We start from the raw sequence: 25,272 nt of genomic DNA, 5'->3' as shown, positions 1-25,272 counted from the left end.
TTGCAGGAAAGGAAACATCTACACAGTACTTGAGTTTAATAATGTAATCCTGAAAACAACTTGTTTTCTAGAAATACTAATCAGTTCAAATCCCCACAAATTGGTGACCAACATGCGGCTAGGGAAAAAACACCACATGTCAATTAAGTGGTTGTTTGACAATATCTAAACTATAGTAGTGATTTTACCTGCTTTTTCTCCTTAGCACAAGCATGAAGAAGACCTAAACATTGATTTGGGGGATTTAAATTATTAAATTAGAGTCAAATAGCTTACTGCATAAACACGTACATCAAAAAATATGTCCTTGCATCCAAGTGCTAAAACCACGGTTGAAATCAGAGGATACATGAGCAGGATAACAAAAACATGTAAAGACTATATAAAACTGAAGAAGCTGGAACCTCAAAAGAGTTTTGTATTTTTTTATGTATGTAAAAGATTGGGGAAGAGTTAAAAGGCCTTGATCAGATACAAAGGCATACTTGTGCCCTGTGCCTTATAGCTACATTACCTGAGATTTCCCACTTATAAATTTAAGCAGATTGTTTCATATATTTTCATATTTATGAGAATGAATCATTTTTAGAAAGCTACTAATATTCACAGTAGAAGCACCTGTAGACTAAATGGTAAATGGACTGGCACTTACATAGTCCCGTTCTACTGAGTCGAGCACTCAAAGCACTTTCTACAAGCCTGGTTCACCCAATCAGACACACATTCATGCAATGCTTTTATCTATGCTTAAGTGCTTTCTAACATTCACACACACACCCACACTCTGATGGATGCATTGGGGGCAGCTCAGGATGCCAAGGATACTTTGGCACGCAGACTGGAAGATTCAGGGCTCAATCCAGCGACCTTCAGATGAGTAGATGCTGTACAACACAGCACACTAACAAAAACTGAGGTTTAATTGGCATATTGGTAATTTGATAGTAGTCTGAATTCCATTGAATATGGTTGGAGACCTGAGTCTGGAACAAGTAAAGCCTCAGAGTCCTAATCAGATGACATTAGCTGAATTTTATTCTGATAGCTGAAACTATTCTGTGTACAGTATGTACACATTCCGGTGTGATTTGAGTAATTGTTGAAGGAAAAAAAAGACCTGCCCATTAAAACCAGTTAGCTAGGGCTTGTTACCAAACATTTGTAGAGGTGTTTGTGGGTATTGGGCAATTACAAGCTATGCCCTGGCTGCAGTTAACCGCACAGCATACAGTATGTTAGCACTGGGATTCGTACTGGTTAACTCCCGTGTAGGAAAAGCCTTTCAATCCCCTAAATCTCACTCCCTGGTATAGTTCTAATGCTAAGTCTCGGTGAACTACAGTAAACAGACGGCAGGTGCATCACTCCCACACCTGCTCCGTAAGTACAGTACCTTTAGCCGCAGGACAGGCTCTTTGTTTGCTTTGTTGTGACGGTAACGCGCCTGCGTACCAGCGCACTTTATTACACAGGTGAGCTCATCGAGCTGTGCTAACAAGAGGAAGGGCAGAGAGCAGGTGAGGCCGAGCCTTATCGCCAATACCGAAAGTAACAGTATTACGAGGGATTCTTCTTTTTGTCGTTGTAGTCACCGTAATGCCGACCGTGTGTTAGCCGTTTGGTAGGTTTTTAAAAGATTTTTAAAGTGAAAAGACTTTCTCGGAAAAAAGCCTACATCCAGTTTGTCTCGCTTATACCAGCAGCGCGCTTTGTGTTTTGTTTTTTAGTATTAGATATTAATGCTAAAACATTCAAGGGATTTTCCCTGTAAAGGTGGTGTTTTTCAGATCTCTTTAACGGACTAATGTCATTTTTCCTCACCTGTAAAAGGACGAAATGACGGCCACGAAAGACATGGAGGATTTTTTCAAAACGGTAAACATGACACAGCTTTGAGCTACGCTGTTCTTTCTGAAATAGCTCAAATTTCATATGTACAATATTTTAAAGGCAATACTTAATACATAGGTTAACTGTCATAGACTGTGTAATTACATTTAAATGTGTAATTTCTGGCAGGGGTTGTCTGATAAACGTGTGTTCATTGTGCTAGAAATGTGTTAGCCTCACAAAAGCAAAGTACCATGTGTGCTGTCAGACCAGTTCCCACCACCATACCCCATATAATATTTTCATGTTGTGTGTTCCAAGCTGTGTAACAGTAGTGTTTGCATCCATGCATGTGTAGGTGGGGGAGGTGAGAGGCCTCATTGAAAAAATCTCCTGTCAAGCAGAGGATGTGGGGAGAAGACAAGCTGCCATCCTTGCGTTTCCGAGTCAAGACAAGAGTAAGTGCTGATTTTTATTTTTATTTTCAAAAAGAAGCAAGGACAAAAGTGAATTCTTTGTTGTTATGCTGAAGCATTCAAACGGTCTCAAATTCTCCTTGTCACACAACAGCAACAAGAAACACACACAACAAAGAGTCTAAACAGCCTTTGACAAACACACCTGAAGCTGTTTGTACAGCAACAGACTTGGTAAATGTTACACAGATCAACATGCTTAGGAAGTTTAGATATAGCTTCAAAATCTGCATATACTCACACACATATACACCCACAGATGGAGATAATAACAGTGTAGCGTGCAAAAGGTCACTAGGTACCTCAAATTAAACCGTCTCCAGCTTGTGGTGGTATTCTTTACACACCGTTATTAAGAAATGACTTGTTGTGCTTATAGCAGCGGTGCATTTTGTAGTTTATTTTTGAGTAGACAATATTAATACTCAAAAATGCAATTTCACTGGCCTCTCTAAGATGCTCTTTTTATTCCTACTCATGTTACTGACCCAGTGTCAGTTCCCCAGCTCTTTCTTCTTAGTACCACTTACCTTTTATTTAACTTTTTTTTAACATTTTCTTGTCCTATCCCAATTTTGAGACATTTGAGACATAAAATGAGTAATGTTTATTTTAAATTGTACATTTTCTATTATAAATAAAATATGTTTATCAGATTTGCTGATCAATGCATTCTGTTTTTATTCACATTTTGTACAACATACCAACTGTTTTTAAAATTGCAGATATAATATGAACATCAGAAAAGCACTATATATAAAACTTAATCCTTTTTGACACCCGTGGTGTCTGTCTGTGGTGATATTCACCACACACAGTAGTTATTTCCTCTGTGGACTGAACTTGTTTTGTTCTTCCCAGGAAACAAAGATGAGCTGGAGTTGCTGAACAATGAGACCAAGAAGAATGCTAAGTTAATCAAAGCAAGACTAAAATGTAGGTGGACACATTTTTTTGTAAAGCACTGCAAAATTAGCTTTTATGCAGTGTAAGTTTTTGGCATGCTTCAGTGCAGTTAGATAAAATTTATCATTTTTTTTTATATGAATAATGCATATTTAGCTGTGTTGTTATTGTTTAATATAATGAAATGGGGAGGATCAGTGCAGCTGAGTTCCTCATACAGTGGGAATAGTTTGTAACACAGGATTTGACTTGTAAATGTGTAAAAAGGAAGTGTGGTGTAGCCCACTCAACATGCCTTTTGTAAACAAGCTGACAACAACACTGAGCTCTTTACTGTAACTGCAGAAAAGGACTGTGACATAGCAGACTTTGTTTAGTTTTCACTTGGTCCTGTATTCATGTTAGATCGGATTGTTTTTCAGCAATGCAGAAGCCTGGGGATGAGACCGGAGCTACAGTAGCCCAACGTATTAGGAATAACCAGGTGTGCAAGTAGTTTTATTTCCTGTCACAAACCAGGTGCAAGATGATTGTCTGACACTCCTTTGCAGTTTCAAACACGCCCGACAAAATTACTCCTGACAGAGGTCTCTTTATTGACATTTGAATTGATTCACTTCGTTCTCTGGCTCTCTTTCAACAGCACTCGTACTTGACTCGGTGGTTTGCTGAAGTCATGAAGGGTTACCATGAGGCACAAATTTCCTTCAGAGAAAAATGCAAGGCAAAAATTCAGAGACAGCTGGAGATTGGTAAGTTGCCAAATCTAAAAGGGAGCACTTGTCCCTCCTCACCCTCACGTCAGGTTGTGTAAATGGATTTTATTTCATACACCAGTCCATACTGCATTGAATGGAGGGCGCTTCTGCCAATGCTTTACTAGCAGGAAAACCTACACTAGTGTAAGTCACTGTGAGGGTGTTTGCATAGTAATAGCACTTTGGATAATAAGCTGGTGTCATTTTGGAGCAGCAATTTACAGTCTACAGTTTATGGTCAGCGCTCTATTGTAAATAAGTGTCAGGTTCATTGTTCTTTCTCATGACTCACTACTTCACAGTATTATAACCAGCTTTCTATTATACGTCATGTTCACAGTTTTCTTTTTCTCCTTTTGTAGTCTGAAGTTATTTTGTACATTTAAACAGTAAAGCAAACTGTCCTTTCAATTCCTGTTAAAAACAGTGCTGCCTTACAGTTTACATGCACTCACAAACTACTTTATTAGATACACTTTATTATTATCTAATAAAGAGACTGGACTAACTTTCACCTTAATTCTTCATGGCTGCCAGCCCATCACATTCAAGGTTCTACGTGTTCTACATTCAGAGATGTTTTTCTGCATGTTGTAATGAGAATGATAATTTGAGTTACTGTTGCGTTCCTATCAGCTTGAAGCAGTCTGGCCATTGCCTCTGTCCTCAGGCATCAACAAGGCATTTTTGCCCAGAAAACTCATGGGGTATTTTTTTGGCCTATTCCCTAAAAAAACCCTAGAGATGGCTGTGTGGGAAAATCTCAGTAGATCAACAGTTTCAGACTAGCCAGTGTGACACCAACAAACATGTTACATTCAAAGTCACTTAAATCACCTTTTTCCACATTCTGATGCTCAAACACAGGTCACCTTGTCCATGTCTGCATGTCTAAATGCATGCACTGCGTTGCCATGTGATTGGCTGAATAAAGAGTTATGTTAAAAAGATGTTGAATAGGTGTACCTATAAAGGTGGCAGGTATGCTATGGTAATTGCCAGTATGTTAATGCCATTAAATTAGATTTTTTTTCCTTCAAATCTGCAATTAATATTGTACTAAGCAGCTGGCAGGGTGAACCTCTGTTTAATAAGCACTCATACACGCGGTTCCCCATGATGACATCTAGAATAGTTACAGGGTGCAGTGTATCTGTGAAAACTGCTTTTAAGTGTAGTACTTAAGCTGCTCCACAGTACGATACACTGTAATTTAAATGTGCAGTAGTACGTTTAGTAAACAGACTAATGTAAATCATTATAGCAGTAAGTAGAAGTTGAGGTGTAATTGCACCATCCTGTGGTGACTATCTACAGTAACTGGCATCCTTGGCAGCACAAAATAAGTTTTGGTCTTTGTCTGTTATTTATTTAGTTGTTGTTCAATAAATTAAGTTCCACAAACATGATGAAACTTATTTAGTATCTTTTGTTACTTTCAGTGAATAAAAGCACTACAGGTAAAGAGTTGGAGGAGATGTTGGAACGTGACAATCTTGCCATCTTCATATCTGATGTGAGTGGAATCCAACATCTTTTTTGGGGGGGTTACTCAGATAAGCAGTTTTTGTAGGTTTGAAGCCATTTATATGATAATTCAAACACAGCTTGAGCATTTTCTCTTTCGCAGATCACCTCTGACAGTCAGATTTCCAGCCAGGCTTTGACTGAGATTGAACTTCGCCATCAGGAAATCCTCTGCCTCGAGTCCAGCATTAAAGATCTGCACGAGATATTTGTTGACACTGCCATGATGCTGGAACTCCAGGTAAAACAAGCTACCTCGCGTGGGAATGTTTAATGAAGATTAATGTAACATATTTGTGAATGACATTCATGTTTTTTTTCTTCTCCCAGGGCGAGTTAATCAACAACATAGAAAGAAATGTCACAACTGCTGCAGAGTATGTAGACAGATCAAAGGAAGAAACAAGCAGAGCTGTTGACTACAAGAAGAATCCTTATAAGATAACATTTCTGCCGAACTTCATGAAGTCCCTCAAGAAAAATAGTGCCCCTGATCCTGTGTGAACAGTGACTACACCAAATGTCCTGGTGTGCATTGAAGTCAGTTTTATCTGATTTATGTTGCCTGTGTGCCCCTCAGGCTCCTTTCTAAAGGATTTTGATGACGCTGTTGTTTTAATGAAAAGAATTCATTTGATAATAGTAAAACGATTCTGTGGACAAGGCAGCAGCTTCCTAACACCACCTTCAGTCAGTGTATTTAGATTCCTAGTCCTCAGGGTTTAGGTTTTAGAAATGGCAAAACAGCCCCTTTTATGTTTTCCTTCAGTCTCTTATTTAGCCAGTAGGTGTCATGACAACACTACAGTGTTCCTTCTCTATTTGCTGCCCTTTAAAACTATGGTGCTGCATATTGTGTTGTTTTGTTTTTTTAATGTTTGTTTTTTAATGGTTTAATATAACACTGTGTTAAAGTGAGAAAAAATGTCTGTAAACTGACCACGCCGATCTCAAAATAAACCTGTGAGGAATGGTGCGGTACTTAATTCATGGGTCTTGTATTATGATAGCACAAATGAAAGAGGAGAAGGGATTGCTTTGATGATTGAAGGCAGAACACAGGCAAAATCATATTTATAATGTAAGTGAAGGTCAACTTTAAGTTGATTTGGTTCAGCTAAAAAGCTATATGTTGTTTTTAGTGCGCACAGTGGCGATCCATATTATGGGCAATAGTAGCAGAAACATTCATTCAGAAACATTTGGATGACTGATTAGAAGGTTAGGATTTCAAGCTTCCCTGTACCGTAATGTTAAGCACTCAGCCTTCTCTTTAGCAGCACTCCATACTCTGACCTCAGTTTGCTAACAAGATGAGAATGTGCGACAATCAAAAAGAATGTTACTGTGGTGTAACTTTGTGAAAAAAAACAAAGGCTTGCATTAGAATGCTGTCGCAGGCCTGAAGAATTTCTCCTCACATAAAATCACTTCAAGGGGACAACTAAACAGTCTGGATGTACTTGCAGGAAGATGACAAAGCGTCTTGTGCTATTAAGCCATGAAAACAACTTGTACAGGGATGAACCATTCTTCCAAAGGTTGTCTTGGTTGGGGAATAAATTTGCATTAATTTTCAATAACACTTTGTCAAAAGGGACAAGTCCACCCAAAACCTTCAAGAAAAATCTGGAAATGTCTGCATTTATGTTTCTCCCAATGACTGCAGTCACTTGTCTGTACTGACTCTTACCTGGGCCTTAAGTTCAATAGGTACCTGTTTAAAATTATTGCGTGTGTTCGTTTTTCAGTGAGATCTGACTGGAGTGGAGGATGAGCAAGCATATTCCTGCATTATGGGAGTGCTGCCAGGTTGAACCCATTGACTTATCCATTAGGCTGCGTTTCTCGCTCTCTTCCCCCCTCCTCCCCTCGCTACAGCTCCTGGATAAGATTTCACAGCACCTTTAGCACTTTGCTGAAAGCTCGGATTTTCAAACAGGGAGGGAAGAAGGATGGGAGATAAGGATGACGATGTAATTTAAAGACACAAAAAGAGAAAAGAGGTGCAAGAAGATAAGGAAGACAATGAAACTGATACAGCACTACATAAAAAGATGGTTTCTTTATTGGTTGCGCCAGGTTGGCGAGGGCCCACAAAATAGGGCTTGGCCACAAAGGACTGAGTGGTGTGTGATGACATCAAATGTTAGGCCCTGCAGTTTTGCTTTGAAAGGTTATCCCTGTGTTTGTCATTTAAGCAAACAGTAAACTAATGGGCTGAAAGTGGCCTGTCTCCAAAAGAACCATTAAACGTTTCCCCAGTTGGAATGGACAACAAGGATCTACTAATAGATTAGAGGAAAAGGTTGAAGGTGGGTAACAGTCTCTTTTTCTGCCTCTACAAGGAGTCTGGCTTATTTCTTCGCTTTGCCCTGGGCAGCTACAGCCTCCATGGCCTTCTTTACAGTTTCCTCATCACCGAGGAAAGACATGGGCTTAATGGGCTTCAGGTTGGCATCCAACTCATACACAATTGGGATTCCCGTGGGAAGGTTCAGCTCCATGATGGCTGCATCAGACATACCTGGTGATGCAAGCAGACAGAGTAGATGAAGACATGCGGAGATCAGCATCAGAGGGTACAATACACTGTACTGTAAGTCTGTTAGAATCCCAGCAACATAGACAGGACAACAGATGGACAACAGAAAAAAAAAAAAAAGTAAAGCATGTTTTCTTTATATCTCAGTGTATTTTAAGTTCCCTCAGATCTGCCTCTGTCTTTCAACACTGGACCTGCCACTCCTATCTGACATTTACTATTGCCCTTGAAGCTCTTTAAAACCCTTATCCGTCTCTGGGCTGCTCCTTGAAAAAGTACAACCTTTCTACATAAAGGTCGTGACTGTAATGGGAACCAAGCTCATGACCCTCTACCCTGTCCCTGAGATCTGGTGTGAGCCTCTGCTGCTATTTATAGACAATCCACAACTCTTGTCTGTATGTGTGTAAAGTCTGTGTAAGTGTGTGACACTGGCTATTCAGGTCAACTTTCTGCAGAACTCTTTGGCTATCATGAAAGAATTTCACTGTTAAGTGTTCTGCAGTGTCATTTTTTAAGTCACTCTATCTACTGTGTCCGACCTTCTCATTCTTTTCTTTTTGTAAACTTTGTCCACAGTGCTTACCCTCTAAGTGCTTGACAATGCCACGGAGGCTGTTCCCATGGGCAGCAATGATGACATTCTTCCCAGCTTTGATTTCAGGAACAATGACTTCATTCCAGAAAGGCAGAGCGCGGGCAATGGTATCTTTAAGTGACTCACATGTGGGCAGCTCACCAGGCTTCAAGCCTTTGTAGCGCCGAGACTGGAGGCAAAAACAACACCGCAAAGTACAAAAGCTTAATAACTGACAGCACTCTCAAGCAAATTCTGGAGCAAAGTAGCTTAGCTTAAAGCTAAGCTACTTTGCATTTGTCTCACCTCGCTGATGATTTTGTGATAAGGGTGGTCCTTATCCATGGGGGGAGGTGGGATGTCAAAGGAACGACGCCAGATCTTCACCTGCTCTTCACCGTGCTTTTCAGCCGTCTCGGCCTTGTTGAGCCCAGTGAGGCCTCCGTAGTGGCGCTCATTCAGACGCCAGGTACGAATCACAGGCAGCCACATCTGGTCTGTGCCCTCCATGATGGTCCACAGGGTCTTGATGGCACGTTTCAGGACAGAGGTGTAGCACACATCAAACTTCATGCCTGCCTTCTTGATAGCCTGGGCACCACGCTTGGCCTCCTCCACTCCCTTTTCACTGAGGTCAGCATCAAACCAGCCACAGAAGCGGTTCTCTTGGTTCCAGGCGCTCTCGCCGTGGCGGACAATAACCAAACGATGGGCGGCAGCCATGCTTAATACTATTTCCCTAGATTTTTACTTAAACCAGACACAGAGCCCTCAGCCCTCCTAAGTTGTGGACACTCACACACACTCTGGCTGACCAACAGTAAGCCCAAGGCAGCATACCACACCCTTTTTATAGCAACCTGGATCATGGCAATGCCTAGCAGACAGGCCTTCTTTACTTTCCCCCTGTGAGAGGCCTTCATACTCTGATGGACACACTGGGAGGACCAATAGAACCAGGCCTCTATCCTGGGACATGTGGTGTCTGGGAAGGCCAGAGGTCAGATACTGATCCAGAATAGCAACATGACTTTTAAACTGACATCTGTGCAAGAAAAGTGTAAAGATCAGAGTTGGAACCTCATGCTCAGATGAAGCATTTCCTCACTCTTCAACTCACTGCACAGTGAAGATTTTGTATGTTTAGTAAATATTTGTCCACAGGGCATTTGTTGTGTAGGCATAACAGTGACTATATGACTCATGTAGGTCCTCTGTGTTCCACTATGGCTGGAGAAATTCCATTTTCAGTGTGTCACTAAACAGCTGCATACAGTAGCTGCCAGTGCCAGCAGAAAAAATTAATAAATTAATAAATTAATAAAAAAAAATACATATATATATATATATATATATATATATATATATATATATATATATATATATATATATATATATATATATATATATGCGGCTGACTACTGGTGCTAGATTTACTCTTACTTCTATAAACAACAATTATGTATTATCATAAAGAACAAGATAAAGGTTCATAAACAATAAAAGGAGTGTGTAAAAGTCTGTCAGAAGTGCCTATCTTGGTGCAACATAAAGACATTATCAAGTCAGTGTAAAATCTGAAATCAGGGTAATATATAAGGTGTTATTTCAATTAATCACCTCTAGGAGCTGCTCTAATATCATGTCGATTATGTTTACCATTGTATTACATGAAACTTGTTTTTATGAGATAAAAACACCACATAAAAAACTTTGTGAATTACAGTTAGAATATTTTAGGGGTATGTTGAAAACAGAATGAGTTACAAATCCAATAATCCACTTTTCTCCATATGATAGAAAATTGTCACCATCTCTGCTGCATGCTTTGATTAAAACTTAATCACTTTGTATCCTTAGTCTTAAATAGAAAAAGGCCTGGCGCTCCACCAAAGTGAACCTATGACATATGCTACTGAGACAACATTTTTAGTATTTTTCATTAAATTTAATGCTGGGAAGAGAAAATACACTGACAGACAAAGAGCTGACAAAGCAGGGGCATTGAGCTGCAGAGCTAACAGGAAAAGTAGATGCCTTGTGTCCTGAACAATCAAATTTATGATCCAGAGGAAATACAATAATCCAAAAATAGAATATTAATGGAACTCCAGGCATGAAGCCAACCTGCATCATGTGATCATGACATTGAGATTTTCTTCTATACAGAATATAAACTAATGAGAAGGACTGTGACAAGGAAGAAGAAAAGTCACTATTTTTTTTTTTTCATTTTTATGGCTAGTACAAGATGTTTAACAGAGAATGATGAGTAGTCTTTCAACGAAAAATTCTCTGTGTGCTGCCTACCATCAAAAAACTGTCTGACAAGTCTTGCAGAATGGGAAAAGTTAAGTTGGAAAATAAATATAATATAAATACTTGCATTTAACAAATACACAATTGGTTATTATGTTAATTTAAGTTGTGTCTGGTGGTGGCTGGATAGATGAATGGATGGTATTTTTGGCCCTCTGGTGGTCAAGCTGGACTAATGCATCTTATTAGTTTATTTCACCAAGACAGCAGATGCTATCATGGATCACAAAATTGTTGCTCTAATCAGAAGTATGATGCTGGCATCGTTTTTTGTAAAATGCTAGCAATGTTGAGTGCGATAATACTGTCGTCTTCACATGTAGGCCGAGCTTTTATGTTAGTCAGCATCGTGAAGGCAAGAAGTACCAACCTGGAAATTAGCGCTGTAAGTGATCTAATGTGCTTGGGAAGAGAAGTTAATGATCTACTTTCTCTGTTTTATTTCCCCAGGTCCTGTAAGCGCCTTGTCTGCCAGAAATCGCCCCGATGCAGATTGTCATACTGCTGTTACGGTGGGAAAAAAAAGTGTACACAAGGGAGTTTATGTGATCACAACTGTTACGATGACTCAGCCAGCAGCGCAGCCTATGCAGCTCCCACAGAAGCCCCCCCACCTCCCACCACCTACCTCCTTTTTATTTGGGCACAGCACTGCCTATAGGCACCAGGGGCATTTGCTGCAAAGGCAAAGAACACCAGCCATACATGCTGTAGAGCTTTCCCATATACGACAATAGACAACTACACAAAACTGCACAATTCATGCTGCAAAACACTGCAATGCACTTCACTTATTCATAAAGCTGGAAAGAAAAATGAATCTTTGAACGGAAACTCTTTACTTCACACGCACACACACACATACACACACACACACACACACACACACACACACACACGCACGCACACACACACACACGCCATATATAGCAGTATGGATATGTTTTCTCCTGTTTCAAATCATGAGGGCAACACAATATGTAACTAGTCACTGAATATTTTAAATATCTTGTGTCGCTGTTATGGGCAATATGATGCTCTTGAGAATATTTGTTCTATATATATATAGCAGAAGGGGTATTTGGGTGAACACACAATTTTCAACTTCTGCAGAAAATGAAATCACAGTAAATATTCTTTAACTAAAGGATCAAAGAAGAGTATTAAACACACCCTGCATGTAAAAGTTAATAACCTTTAACAGCAGACAGTTGAGAAACCTGTTGAGAAAAATGAAAATCAATTATGGTATTTTTGCAAGCTTTGCTATACCTGTTAATACCATTGATACATGTTGTATTTATTTATAGTTCAGACATTGTTTTAGCTGCACATTAACCCACTCTAAGTCATGCCTTTAATAGTGTTATGCCATCTGTTTGGGTGGGATTTTGCTCATTGCAGGTGTTGAGGCCATGGCTGTAGTTCTGCTCCCCACCACACACAGAGATGCTGTGTCATGATTGTAAAATGAGGACACCCCGGCCCCACCCTCACCCTTTTTTCTGCAGTGAGTGAGGAGACAGAAAATGTGTTTGAGTGATATTTTGTCATTTTTACAACATAAAATTACTGTAAAAACTGTACAGTTTCTTAAAAAGATCAGGTTATGTGTTTAAAACTGGCCATGTGATAGACTTTTTTAAAGTTTTGCTGTAGTCTTAAAAATTACTGTAAAAAGCTGTTTTTATATTCTAGTTTATTTAGAAACTGTTTTTCTTCCTCTCTGCTTTTAACCCTTGCTCATTTCCCTCCTCCGTGTATTCCCATGGCTCATATCTTTCTCATTTCTTGCCATTGCAGTGTAAACCTATCAAGCCTTCATTGTCAGAGGGTGCAGAAAGTGCTTGCGTCAGCCCCCACCTTCCAGCTATAAAAGCGCAGGCTGCTGCAGCAGCAAGCAGTCAAGACTTAAACCCAAGCCCTTCGCACTCCTCCACACGCACACATACAGCAAGAGGAGAGGAAGAGCAACTTTTCCTCCCAACACTCAACCATGAGTAGCATCGGATATGACCCTTACTACTCCACCTCATCATACAGACGCTATTTTGCCGAGCCTCCTGCACGTGTGGTGGTGACTAGAGGGAGGACCCTCTCTGGCTTCTCTACTCATGCATCCCCACTGTCTTCCTCCCGTCTGCAGTACTCCTCCCCTGGCCGTGTGCTCTACTCTTCTTCCTCACCAGCTTCTTCCCTGGAGCTGGAACTCAGCCAAGCGGCCCAGATCAGCTCCGAGTTTCGGGCTGTACGCACACAAGAGCGCAGCCAGCTGCAGGACCTTAATGACCGTTTTGCCGGTTTCATCGAGAGAGTGCGTGAGCTGGAGCAGCAGAACCGTGCCTTGGAGGCAGAACTGCTGCTGCTGAGGCAAAGGCACTCTGAGCCGTCCCGCCTGAGAGCTCTGTATGAGCAAGAGGCCCGGTCCCTGAGAGCAGCTGTGGATGAAGCTAGGGCAGAACAACAGGCTGTCCTAAGTCAGAGAGAGAGGCTGGAGCAAACCCTGAGTGCTCTGCAGGGTCGATATGAGCAGGAGGTGTTGGCTCGTGAAGAAGCTGAGGGCAAGCTGATGGAGGCTCGTCGGGAGGCCGACGAGGTTACCTTAGCAAAGGCTGAGCTGGAGAAAAGTGTGGAAATCCTGCTGGACGAGCTGGCCTTCCTCAAGAGGATTCATGAGGGTGAAGTGGTTGAACTTCAGGCCCAAGTCCAGCTGGGTGTGCAGGTGGCTGTGGAATCTGAGGCTGCCGCTCCAGACCTCTCTGGGGCTCTCAGGGATATCCGGTCCCAGTATGAAAGGCTGGCTGCCAGGAACATGCAGGCAGCTGAGGAGTGGTTCAGAAGCAAGGTAGGCTCCCTGACTGAAACTGTGGCCCAGCACACTGATGCTGTGAGAAATTCCAAGGACGAAGCAGGAGAGTACCGACGCCAGCTACAAGCCCGCATACTGGAAATCGATGCATGCAGAGGCCTCAATGGATCCCTGGAAAAACAGCTGCATGACATGGAGGAGAAACAGAGTGCAGAGATAGCAGCTATGCAGGTCTGTAAATGTCGTCCAGATCTTTGAAGTATGTTACTTATGGTTTTCATTTGATCCTGCAGTATGTTATTTCCCTTTGTCTCATTGTATAAAATAACACTTAACTTTGATTTTTCTTTAGGATACCATTGCAGAACTGGAGAGTGAGCTGAGGGGCACTAAACAGGAAATGGCCCGCTACCTGAAGGAGTACCAGGACCTTCTGAATGTCAAGATGGCTCTGGACATCGAGATTGCTGCATACAGGTAATGGGTGAAACAGGGAGTGAGTCTGATAAATGATAAAGGGTTTATTTTTAGCGTTGCAAAATTATATAGAAACTCCTATTTAGAGGCACCTAGGAAACTGATGCTTTTGGATTTGTATCAGAGTCAGTGAAGGTTTTTTTTACATTTAATGTCTGAGACATGCAGGGGCGTAATTTCCAGGGGGGTTATGACCCCCCAATAATCAGACCCAACCAAAAACCCCTCCCAATAAAATTATGAATTGTCTTGCATAAATAGGCTGTTGATTTTCTTTACTCATTTCAGTTATTACCAGCAAAATAGTTTAATCATCTCAGAATTTGCCCAGATTTATTTATTTATTTAGACAGAGATCCTGACAATATAATTCTAAGAGTAAATAAATGACCACTTACTGTTACATTTAAGACCCATGCTTTTAACTGATCTCCCATCCTTTCTTTTCATTGTTTGACGCAGGAAGCTCCTGGAAGGGGAGGAGTCTCGCTTCAGTGTAGGTATGGCTGGGGGAGTGTCTCCGTTGTACAGCCACAGTTTGTCAGCACCCTCTTTCGCTAGGCCCGTCTTCTCCAGCCTGAGCTCTGGCACCTCCTACCTGATGACCTCACGCCTGCTCAGCTCCAGTGTCAGCACCACTGAAGGCATCATCTCTGCCAGCCACGCCCAGCAAGCAGAGGCCAGCCCACCTGGTGAGGAGGAGGTGGAAGAGGAGGAAAAGGAGGAAGAGGAAGCTAATGAAGAAGAGGTGGGAGAAGAAACAGAGGAGAAAAAGGATGAAGAGGAAGAGGAAGGTGAGGAGGAGGGTGAGAAAGAAGATGAAGCTAAGGAAGTAGAGGAAGAGGATAAGGAAGAAGGCGAGGGTTGGTTTAACTTGCTCAGTCATGTTCTATCAGTCAAATAAATATCAATTATTAGTGTCATGGTAACTAAATTGTCATCTCTTGATTCAGGTGGTGATGAAGAGGAGCAAAAGGAAGATGCAGCAGAAGCTGCCGAAGATGAAGGAGAGAAAGAGGGAAAAGATGAAGGGGAGGAAACTGAAGCACAAGAGGAGGCAAAAGCAGAAGGAGCTGATGACAAAGAAGATGATACAAAAGATGAAGCACAAGAGCAGGAGGAAGTTCAAAAGAGTGAGGAGAAAGAAGATAAAGCTGATGACAAAGACGTGAAAGCTGTTCCAAAAAAAGATGACAAAGCCGAAGCAAAAAAGGAGAAAGTTGAAGAGAAAGCTGCCCAACCTGAGCCAGCTGAAGAGAAGAGCACAAAGGATAAAAAGTAAACCGTTATGGTCAAGACTGTCCACAAAAAAACTGCAGCTTAAAGACAGGTAGAGGCAACAGTGCTGTCCTCTTAGATCTGCTTGTTAACATGGTGCTCAATAACACAGTCCAACAGCCATTTAAAGCAACAAATCAAGGTTAAATGCTTACCAATGTTCCGAATAGCCCATAAAGGTCTTGTTGCACAGTTCTGAGTGAATGTAATAGTGTATGTGTGTGAGAGTTCTGGTGGGTAAATAAATTATTCTTAAAGCCGTGCATCTCACTGATTTTGAGCCCTGATTTAAAGATTATGCTGACATGCATACAGATTTATGATATAGTCCTCATAGGCACTTGGAAATGTAGAGACATGTGTTGATTTATTATTTCCTTAACAGGCAGAGAGGTGAGCAGCCCAATCACTTACCACACTCACACTGACAAATGCAGACATTTAGAGTCACAACATTGCCTCTAAGATAATTGCTATCCTGCTGTGTTATAAACACTGTCACAAAAGATCCTGCTGTAGTTCAAGATTGATTTTGAACATCAAAGAATGTGGCTTAAAAACCATAATCTTCATCTTACAAATAAAAAACTGTTTAGTAGTAAAATCAGATTAAAACTTTCATCTTCTATACTGTCTGAGATCACTTGCTGCTCACCATATACTGGGTTACAGAGCAAGTTTGTAACTTTTGAATGTTGCCAGGATTTATAGTGAGTATCTAAACTCACTGTGTAGTTTACTCAAAGTATCACATATTGCCTCTTTAAGAATAACATCCAATGATAGTCACTAGCCTAGTCCTTCAAAGATCTGAGATCATTATGCATTGGAATGAAGGGGAAATGACAAATGAATATGAGGAAGAAAAGAAGCATCAACGGGTGCGAAGTATTCATCTTTATTAAGCTAAGGTAATATGCTCAGTATGTTATGTATGTATCAGAAATATCACAGAAATATATGCTGGCATTTACACATAGCTAAATTTCATTTACCACATTACAACTGTTTAACAGCAATGAAGAACTGAAAAGAAAATCATCCCAATAACATCAAAAACGTGTTCCTCATGTCACCAATTACATTAAAGCATTGTGATCTAATTGAATTCCCTACAGAAGGAATTGAGAGTAGTGAAGTTCAGAGCATTAAAAGGCATGTTTTCAGACTATAACAGAGATATTTTTGGTGTTTATGGATAGTTACCACCTTCACCTGCTGAATCATTTGAATTGTGATTTAAGGGGTGGAGTTTGCTGACACAGGCTGCTGTTGTTGGTAGACTGGGAGTCACTGAACTGGAAATGTCGCCAATGTTTGTGATGTGAGTGCCTTGTAGGGCATTTTAGGTTTATTAGCATTGATTACTACCATTGATTAGCAGCAGGAGTGACAAAAGTACTGACTTTCTTTATTTAAGTAGAAGTACAGATGCCTTTACTCCAGTAAAAGTTGTAGTACTGAAGTGACTTTTTTACTCAAGTAAAAGCAAAAAAAAGTACAGGCTCTGAATTTACTAACAATGGAAAAAGTAGCTACACAATTCTACTAGCCATTTTTGTACAAATGTAACTGAACCTTGTGCTATATTAATATAATAATAATTAAATATTAGTATATGAGAATATAGAAATTATTAACATTTTAACGTTCTAATTTCAATCAAACTGCTGTGTTTGAATCTATTATACAGGGCACATGCAGTGAAAGAAAATTTAAAACAAAAATGCTATTTTCTGTCACCTACGTTGCAGACGAGGACTTTCCCTCCACACCTAAACAGTAAAACAAGGCAGGGGTTAAAGTGGGTGGGATTCAGCAGGTCGGGAAACCCCGTGTAGTGATCTGTGTACTGGATCAGCATGGGGAAAATAATCACAACTCACAATAATTTCTAATATAAGCTTCAGTAGATATTCTTGGTGTACATGATGTGAACAGCTGACCTGTTGCTCTTTGTGGATTTATGCAACTGAACTGGCTGATGTCCATCCCCTACAGTGACACTACTTTGTTTATACTGTCTTTACACTAGACTGTATAAAGTTGGAAGTCAGTGAATGAATCTAAACATCATCAGCTTAAATGCAAAATTCATCTTTGCTTCGCTTGATGTAACATCCCTTCAGGCTTCCTCCTCTTCTGTAGTGCTAGTCACATTCTGAAGTACTGCAAACACAATTTAATATAAATATAATATAATAAAAACACTACAAGAAAGTGCAGATATTTGTTTAAAAATGAAGGGGAAATGTAGTTGAAAGTTGTCAGAAAAATAAATACTCATGTAAAAGTTCAGATACCTGAAAATTCTACTTAAGCACAGTAAAGAAGTATTTGTACGTAGTTACTTCCCACCTCTGATTAGCAAGGTATTGTAAGTATGCATCCATCTTTTATTTACAGTCTATAGCCATACTATAGTCTATAAGCGCAGTAGTGATATGCGGATCGATACTGAAATATCGATTCCTCCGATACCAGTCATTCATGTTCTTGAATCGATTCGCATATTAAAATATTGATATTTTAGTAATTTAGGGTAAATTTGTAGTTTATCATTAACAGGAACACAGTGGAAAGAAACTATAACATTCGGATTGTCTACATTCGAAGGAACTACTTCCTCTTCCGCCTTTCATAGTCATATGCGAAATATGGCTGTATAAATGTGTTGCAGCCCCTTGGCGTGCGCACTCACAACAATGGCTGAGCGTAAATGGAGTCATGTGTGGCCGTATTTTACCTCCACAAACAGCCGAGACTTGTGATACATGTGGCAAGAAAGTGAGGTGTTGTGGCCACACCACTAACCTCGTCAAACACCTCAGAGTAAATCATATCACAGAATATGACGTCTCTCGCGGAGTCCTTTAGTGCTGCAGGCAGGCAGCGTGTTCAAATAGCGCACAACTTCAGTTTTTTTATTTCTATGAATTCTGCATTATTAAGTGATAAGAACGAGTACTCTGATATCCTGTAATCATGTTGACGCTATAATTTGAGATACAATAAAAGATACAATAAATAAAATACGTTTTTGTACAAAGTATCGGTATCGGATCAGTATCGTCAATACCACCCTGAATTTTACTTGGTATGGGATCGGAAAGGAAATCAGTGGTATCGCACATCACTAAAGCGCAGCAGCCTTGGGCTCGGTGCCAGTAAAGGGATAGATGCTTAAAAGTGACGCTTCTCACTTTTAAGACATACTTTTATTTTAATTTAAACACCACACAGCCAAAGTTTACGGATAAAGAAAGAGAGGAATGGAGGCCAGAGAAACGAGCTTCCATGACTGCCAAGTTCGTTTGGTTTCTTTAAAAAGAAAAGTAGCAACAAGAACCAAACTCGCTTGTCCAGGACTTAATGTTTCTAAACTGGTGCAATGCGGAGAAGTGCGAGTACACTACGAGATACTTTATTTCCATGCATTTATTTTTAAATGAAATTCATGCTGATACTAATGATTAACCAGTGACACCCAACCAAGATCGCCCATGGCATTGTTTTCCCAATTATCTCAAATAGCTCCCTGTAGTTAATATTCTGTTATCTCTCCTAATGTGATTTTTTTTTTGTTGTTGTTGTTGTTTAAAAATGCCATTTACACACAAACACACACTGGTCCACGTCATTAAATTAGGCTTTTGGAACCCTTGTGGTGGGTTTTTAAAAAGACACTGATGCTATTTAATACTGATTTTCTGCACCCAGCCTGTTAGTGATCACATCTGTCGTCACTGCTGGGTTTATGTTGCTGTTGACAGGAAACAAACCACAGTAACTACATTCAATTGCTAATAAACTATGTAATATTCCGTAGCTGTAATGCTGTATTGCTGCAGTGCTGTATACAGTTGCAAAAAATATGATTAAAAGAATAATAAAGTGACAACAGACAGTTGGCGTTTTGAAGATCTTTATGACATTTATTGAGCAAATGCTGCTGGGAAATTGTTCATGATGAGTAAAGTCATGGGATTGCAAACAGTAGCACCTCATTAAATTCTGTATTTAAATTCAAGTCCATCCTATGCATACAGGAATGCATGTTTCTATCATTTACAGTATATATTTTTTTCAGTTGCAGTCAGGTAAACATAACAGACACTGATAAAAAGCATGTTTAAGGCTAGGAGTTTCTTTAGGTTTCTTAAGCTTTATCTGCTTCGGTAAATGGATGTATATGGTATTGTGTTTATCATATCACCGTCCATTTCTTCCGTCACTGTTGGCTGTGTATTTGTTGTTGTTAGTTTCTTTTTGGCTCAGTTGGTATCTTCACGTGTCAAGTAAGGCTTCGTCAGTAGAATACATATGTCTGCATCGAGGACCCTCCATCCGCCAGTCCCCCACTTTTGCTTCAACTCCAAAACCCTCTCCGCAGTAATATTGTTTATTGATTGCTTTCTAGTATTTACTCTTTTTAAGGTGTATTTCTACCATACAGAGAGGAAAGTATTCCGCTCCCCTGAGCTAACATGCAGAGACACCCCACCCACCCAAGCACCCACCCATTCGTGAGCTCACCCACTAACTGCAGAAAGGAAAAAAATATAAGGAAGAATAAAATATCTCAGTCACTTGCTCCTGTCCGCGTCTGCTGTGAAGCCCGTTTGAAGCTTTCACTCAACATGCATTTTTGAAATTTGTAGCGTTTAACTTTTGTCTTCTCGCTCTGACTTGTTTTGTATGTTTGAGAGTGGTTATCTTTATTACATCGCTCTAGCTGTATGATTTTCTTTGTTATGTTAGTTCTGGATTGATTGCTTGTGTTGTTCTCTCCCCTTCCTCCCCTCCTTCTCTGCTCGCTCACTCACTCTCCGTCACCTGCTTGATGGACTGAGTGGAGTGTTTCTCGGTCTTCTTAGTAGAGACCAGTTTCTCCTGCAGCATCTCTTCCGCCTCCTTCACTGTTTCGGTCACAGTGACGGACTTGATGACATGCTTTGACCCATCCTCTCCGGTGGTGATTGTCTCCACGGTCTTGGTGATCACAACCTTCTGGCTGCCGTCTTCCTTGACAGGACTCTCGTCTACGCCGTTGGTGATCACATCAGCTTCTTTTCCTTCATCCTTCTTCTCTTTCTCCTCAGGGCTACTCTTGTCTATGTCACCGTTCATGGCAACATCTTTCTTTTCAACTTTCTTCTCTTCTGTTGGCTCGCTCTTTTTCTCAGTCTTGTCTTCAGTGCTTTTAGGAGCCTCAGGCTTTGCGGTCTCGGTCTTTGGGGATTCAGCTTTTGGGGAGCTAGATTTTGGGGATGCTTCTTTTGGAGACTCTGCTTTAGGAGAAGCAGGCTTGGGAGATTCAGATTTAGGAGACTCTGGTTTTGGTGATTCAGACTTGGGGGAGGCAGGCTTAGGGGATTCAGACTTGGGGGAGGCAGGTCTAGGAGATTCAGACTTGGGGGAGGCAGGTCTAGGAGATTCAGACTTGGGGGAGGCAGGCTTAGGGGATTCAGACTTGGGGGAGGCAGGCCTAGGGGATTCAGATTTGGGAGACGCAGGCTTTGGGGAATCTGACTTTGGAGAGTCAGGTTTTGATCCCTCTGTTTTGGGAGCTTCTTCTTTCTTTGGAAATTCAGGTTTTGTTTCCTCAGATTTAGGAGCATCTTCTTTCTTGGCCTCGGCCTTTGTAGCTTCAGTTTTTGGAGCCTCTGTCTGGGTTACAGCTGGTTCTGAGTCTGGCTCATCTTTTCCCTTCTTCTCATCTCCCTTTTTGCCTGCATCCTCTTTTTCCTCCTTCTCATCTCCACTTTTGGATGCTTTGTCACTACCTGCATCTTCATCCTGATCTCCACTCTCTTCTTCAGCACCTGCTCCCTCCTCTTCTCCACTGCCCTCTTTGTCTCCAGCCTTCTCTTTGTCAGGAGAGGCTTTAGACTCTGGAGCTTTGGTGCACAACATTGTCTCCTCAACTTCTTCCTCCTCTCCTCCTCCCTCTCCTTCTTCATCACCTCCCTCTGCATCATCCCCCTTTTCTCCCTCATCCTCACCCTCACCACCTTCTCCCTCTGCTTCTTCTTCCTTCTCATCCTCACCACCTTCTCCCTCTCCCTCTTCTCCCTCATCACCACCTTTTTCATCCTCCTCTTCCTCCTTGCTGGGCGCACTTGAGCTAACTTTGGCTTCAGTGACAGCTACGACTTCTTCTTCTGCTTCTCCTCCCTCCTCTCCTTCTCCCTCTTCCACCTCACCCTCTGCTTCCTCTCCCTCTGCCTTCTCCTCCCCTTCTTCCTCTTCACCCTCCTCTCCTTCCTGTGTGGCAGAGAGCTCTTGCGCTAGCTCTGCCAGGGCCTCATCCATTTCAGCCTTCTCATCCTCAACCCTTGTCTCCTCAATGATCTCCTCCACAAACTTGTGCTGCACCTTAAGCTTTGTGGGCTCCGACTTAGGCTTAGAGATTTTAGTGGTGGTGACAGTCTGGCGGTAAGGAAAAGTGCTGAAGTGGGTCTCCTCACCCTCTAGGAGTTTCCTAGTGTAACAAATGCATAAATCAGATATTTAAAGTATGCTTCTATATGAAAAGGACTGCAAATATTGTTTCAAAATTAAATTTCAATTGTGCATGAGTGTATCCTGTACCTGTATGCAGCTATTTCAATGTCTAAGGCCATCTTGACATTGAGCAGGTCCTGGTACTCGCGCAGGTGACGAGCCATCTCCCATTTGGTGCTCTTGAGCTCATTATCCAGCTGGTGAATTGTTTCCTGAGTGAAATACACAAAAATCAGCTGTTGTTATAGGGTTGAATATGTTGAATAATTTAAATGCAATACGAGGTCCAGTGCTCAAAACCAGTCTTCATGTATTATGCAAATTTTTTTTGAAGCCTTAATAGTTTTTCCAAATTATCTGTTGCAGTGCTGCCCATGTCTTTCTGTAAACTCTGCAGACTCTGCGCAACAAGGCTGCTTGCTTTTTAATACATTCTGACGCAATACAGTATTCTAGAGATGTTGAATGCCTCTGTTTCAAGGGCAGCCTCCGCACTCTTTCAATACACCCCCACCCTCGCCCTAAAATCTCAGTGGTGTGATGCAAGGACAGAGCCAATCAAGGCATCGACCCATTGCCTCTGACTCAGCAAGAGAGAGAGAGAGAGCGGGAGAGAGAGAGTCTGCTGCAGCGATTCCCTTTTAACCATTTCGTGACTCTTGGAAATCTCTCCAGCTTGTGAATACAATCAGCCTGCTTAAGAGAAAAGTGTTTGTGCTGAACAGTCACAGTTAGGCAGAAGGGGACAAATGTTACAGAACCTGTCAAAGATAATAGAAACTAATATTTTATATTTGTGAATCTTTTTTTTATTTGATTTTAAAGGCTCACGCTTAAATGCTGCGTCAGTAAAACATAAATGTGTCCTATTAAGAACATCAACTCTTTTATCAAGTTTTAAAAACAGGCTACACAATTCTTTAAGAATAATCTATGACATTTCAAAACAGAATTGCCTTGTTTTAGAGTTGAACGTCTGTTCTCAGCCCACTCACCGCTCTTACCGGGCTGCCTTCTTACCTGCAGGCTGGCCAGGTCGCTGTTGTGGCGGTCCTCGATGTCATTGAGCTGTCTCTCCAGTGAGTCTCTTGTACCGCGGACGGACTCCAGCTCCACCGTCTTGGACTGCAGCTGACGGCGATAGTCGGCTATCTCGTCACGGGCGGACTTTATGGCGTCCTTGTTTTGCTCTGCAGCCTCGGTCAGCTTGACGTAGCGGCACATGAACCAGTTTTCCACCTGCTGCAGGTTCTGGTTGGAGTGGCCCTCCAGTTCGCTTCGAATCTCCCGGAGAGCCTCGGTGATGTCAGCCTTCTGGAGGTCTTTCCTTTCCACTGTCACCTGAGACGCCTGAATCTGGGCGATGAGGTCGCTGACTTCTTCCTCGTGATTGTTGCGGATGAAGGCGATTTCATCCTGCAGCGACTGAACTTTCTTCTCCAACTCAGACTTTACCAACTCCGAGTCGCTCATGTCCTTCTTCAGGACACGGATTATGGCCTCTGTCTCCTCTCGGATGCGAGCTTCTTCTTCAAAGCGGTCTCTGATCCGCTGGATGTCCTCGTCGATGTGGTCCGTGTCGAGCTGAATTTGTGCCTTGTCATGGTGGATTTGCTCCAGCAGCTCCCGTAGCTCCCGCAGCTCCTGGTCATAGAGGTCGTCCATCTGGGAGCGCGACACCTGTTTGTGCCGCAGTGCCTGGATCTCCGCCTCGATCTGCTTGTTCTGCTGCTCCAGGTAGTGCACCTTGTCAATGTAAACAACAAACCGGTCATTGAGCCCTTGAAGTTGCTCTTTCTCGTTAGAACGCTTGTAGTCTCCGTTCAGGATAGAGGTTTGACTATAATCAACGCTGTCGGCGGAGCTCAGCACAGCTGAGCTGTATGCCCGGGTTGCCGGCATATTCACGCTCCTCTTGTAAGACGTGGTCACGGTGGAGCCGGGACTGGCCCGGGACCAGGACTGGGACCGAAAGCCGCTGGAGGGGGTGCCGCTGGAGCGGCTGTAGCCATAGCTGGTCGTTCTGGTATCCATAGTTCTTCTGAAGGGACTCCCTACAGTGTCCACCGGGTAACTCATCCGGTTAGACCACAGAAGGGGATGTGCGCAAGAATGAAGGAGGACGGTGCAGGACGTGCAGGAGTGTGGCGAACGTTTATGTGGGTGTATGTGTGCGTGCAGGTGAGGGGTGTGTGGCTCTCACAGCGACTGAGACCTCCTCTGCGTGCTCCTTATATATCCGAGGCTCTGCAGTTGCCAAAGCAAGTATGAGGCAATTTTATTCCATCCACTGAAATAGGGGGAGGGGAGGGCGCATCCCCCTCGGGCCGTCTGCTAATGGTCCGGGGTCCCGTTCAGCCTGAACCACGTGGGCTATACGGGTTACGTGGGTGTCCGGCTTAAAGTAACCTGACAAAGTAGATAGATAGATAGATAGATAGATAGATAGATAGATAGATAGATAGATAGATAGATAGATAGATAGATAGATAGATAGATAGATAGATAGATAGATAGATAGATGTAGCCCCCTCTTAGTTCAGCACCATGGACAGCAACATGCAGTTCAACAGCAGTATCAGTTGCATTTATTCTCGGTTGAAAAAATAAACATTCTTATCCTTCTTGTCAATAATACGGTATAAAGAAGGTAAAAGGGAGTGCCCACCCAGTGATCCACAGCGTGTGTGTGTGTGTGTGTGTGTGTGTGTGTGTGTGTGTGTGTGTGTGTGTGTGTGTGTGTGTGTGTGTGTGTGTGTGTGTGTGTGTGTGTGCGTTCCTGTCTGCATGCTGTATTTTTGTGTTTACATTAATATTGTCCATAGTTTGTCTTTTTGGATCACTGCTGCACAGGGTAGTCAAAAACAAGCCATTTTTTGAGGGGGTGGGATTTTTAGTCTTTGTTGGACAGAGCAGTAAAGAGCTTATATTAAAGTAGGAGGAGATCAAGGTGGAATGACTTGCAGGAAATGGCCCAGGGTGGAATAAAGCCTGTGCCTTCCTTAGAAGCCTTTTGGCATATAGGCAACCTGCTCAACCAAGTGAGTTATAGTGGCACTCCATCCCAAATAAATAGCTTACCTTATCAAACATCTATGGCCACACATACAGATAATTCAAACTTTAAAGTTGAGTGTTTTTTCTGTTTACCAACACTTCTAACCATTAATTGATTTCCAAACTTCCGTGAAAAGAAAAATATCATCATAAAGAAGCTGGATTAATTTTCATGAAGAGAAGTCTGTTTAGGTTAAGGCACAGCT

At 41.8% G+C, this 25,272-nt stretch overlaps 4 protein-coding genes across 5 annotated transcripts; 2 read left to right on the top strand and 2 right to left on the bottom strand.

Moving 5' to 3' along the window:
• The first annotated feature begins 1,418 nt into the window (after window positions 1–1,418).
• Window positions 1,419–6,417, top strand: LOC146665876 (syntaxin-2-like). Of its 2 annotated transcripts, none has more exons than XM_085413662.1 (9): window positions 1,419–1,517; window positions 1,831–1,875; window positions 2,189–2,288; window positions 3,168–3,242; window positions 3,635–3,696; window positions 3,856–3,964; window positions 5,413–5,486; window positions 5,601–5,738; window positions 5,828–6,417. In XM_085413662.1, exons 2-9 carry the CDS (start codon window positions 1,837–1,839, stop codon window positions 5,999–6,001), a joined length of 771 nt encoding a protein of 256 aa, XP_085269788.1. In that variant the 5' UTR covers window positions 1,419–1,517; window positions 1,831–1,836; the 3' UTR covers window positions 6,002–6,417. The 2 variants fall into 2 exon arrangements, with proteins under 2 accessions (XP_085269788.1, XP_085269789.1); XM_085413663.1 differs by having other exon boundaries at window positions 1,479–1,621.
• Window positions 6,418–7,543: 1,126 nt separating this feature from the next.
• On the bottom strand, window positions 7,544–9,457 carry pgam2 (phosphoglycerate mutase 2 (muscle)). The gene is made up of 3 exons (XM_085413664.1): window positions 8,926–9,457; window positions 8,629–8,809; window positions 7,544–8,024 (listed from the first exon to the last, which is right to left on the bottom strand). The coding sequence occupies exons 1-3, from the start codon at window positions 9,340–9,342 to the stop codon at window positions 7,855–7,857; spliced, it is 768 nt and encodes a 255-aa protein (XP_085269790.1). The 5' UTR covers window positions 9,343–9,457; the 3' UTR covers window positions 7,544–7,854.
• Window positions 9,458–12,865: 3,408 nt separating this feature from the next.
• On the top strand, window positions 12,866–15,758 carry LOC146665874 (neurofilament light polypeptide-like). The gene is made up of 4 exons (XM_085411233.1): window positions 12,866–13,978; window positions 14,100–14,224; window positions 14,687–15,087; window positions 15,178–15,758. Exons 1-4 carry the CDS (start codon window positions 12,935–12,937, stop codon window positions 15,504–15,506), a joined length of 1,899 nt encoding a protein of 632 aa, XP_085267359.1. The 5' UTR covers window positions 12,866–12,934; the 3' UTR covers window positions 15,507–15,758.
• Window positions 15,759–19,418: 3,660 nt separating this feature from the next.
• On the bottom strand, window positions 19,419–24,254 carry nefma (neurofilament medium chain a). The gene is made up of 3 exons (XM_085411232.1): window positions 23,030–24,254; window positions 22,097–22,221; window positions 19,419–21,986 (listed from the first exon to the last, which is right to left on the bottom strand). Exons 1-3 carry the CDS (start codon window positions 24,086–24,088, stop codon window positions 20,321–20,323), a joined length of 2,850 nt encoding a protein of 949 aa, XP_085267358.1. The 5' UTR covers window positions 24,089–24,254; the 3' UTR covers window positions 19,419–20,320.
• Window positions 24,255–25,272: the final 1,018 nt, after the last annotated feature.

Source organism: Rhamphochromis longiceps, linkage group LG7, assembly GCF_057381845.1.
Source record: "Rhamphochromis longiceps isolate RC_006_pf linkage group LG7, R_longiceps_female_GT1.1, whole genome shotgun sequence".
NCBI classification, from domain to species: Eukaryota; Metazoa; Chordata; class Actinopteri; order Cichliformes; family Cichlidae; genus Rhamphochromis; species Rhamphochromis longiceps.
This window is presented reverse-complemented; position numbering and strand designations above follow the sequence as displayed.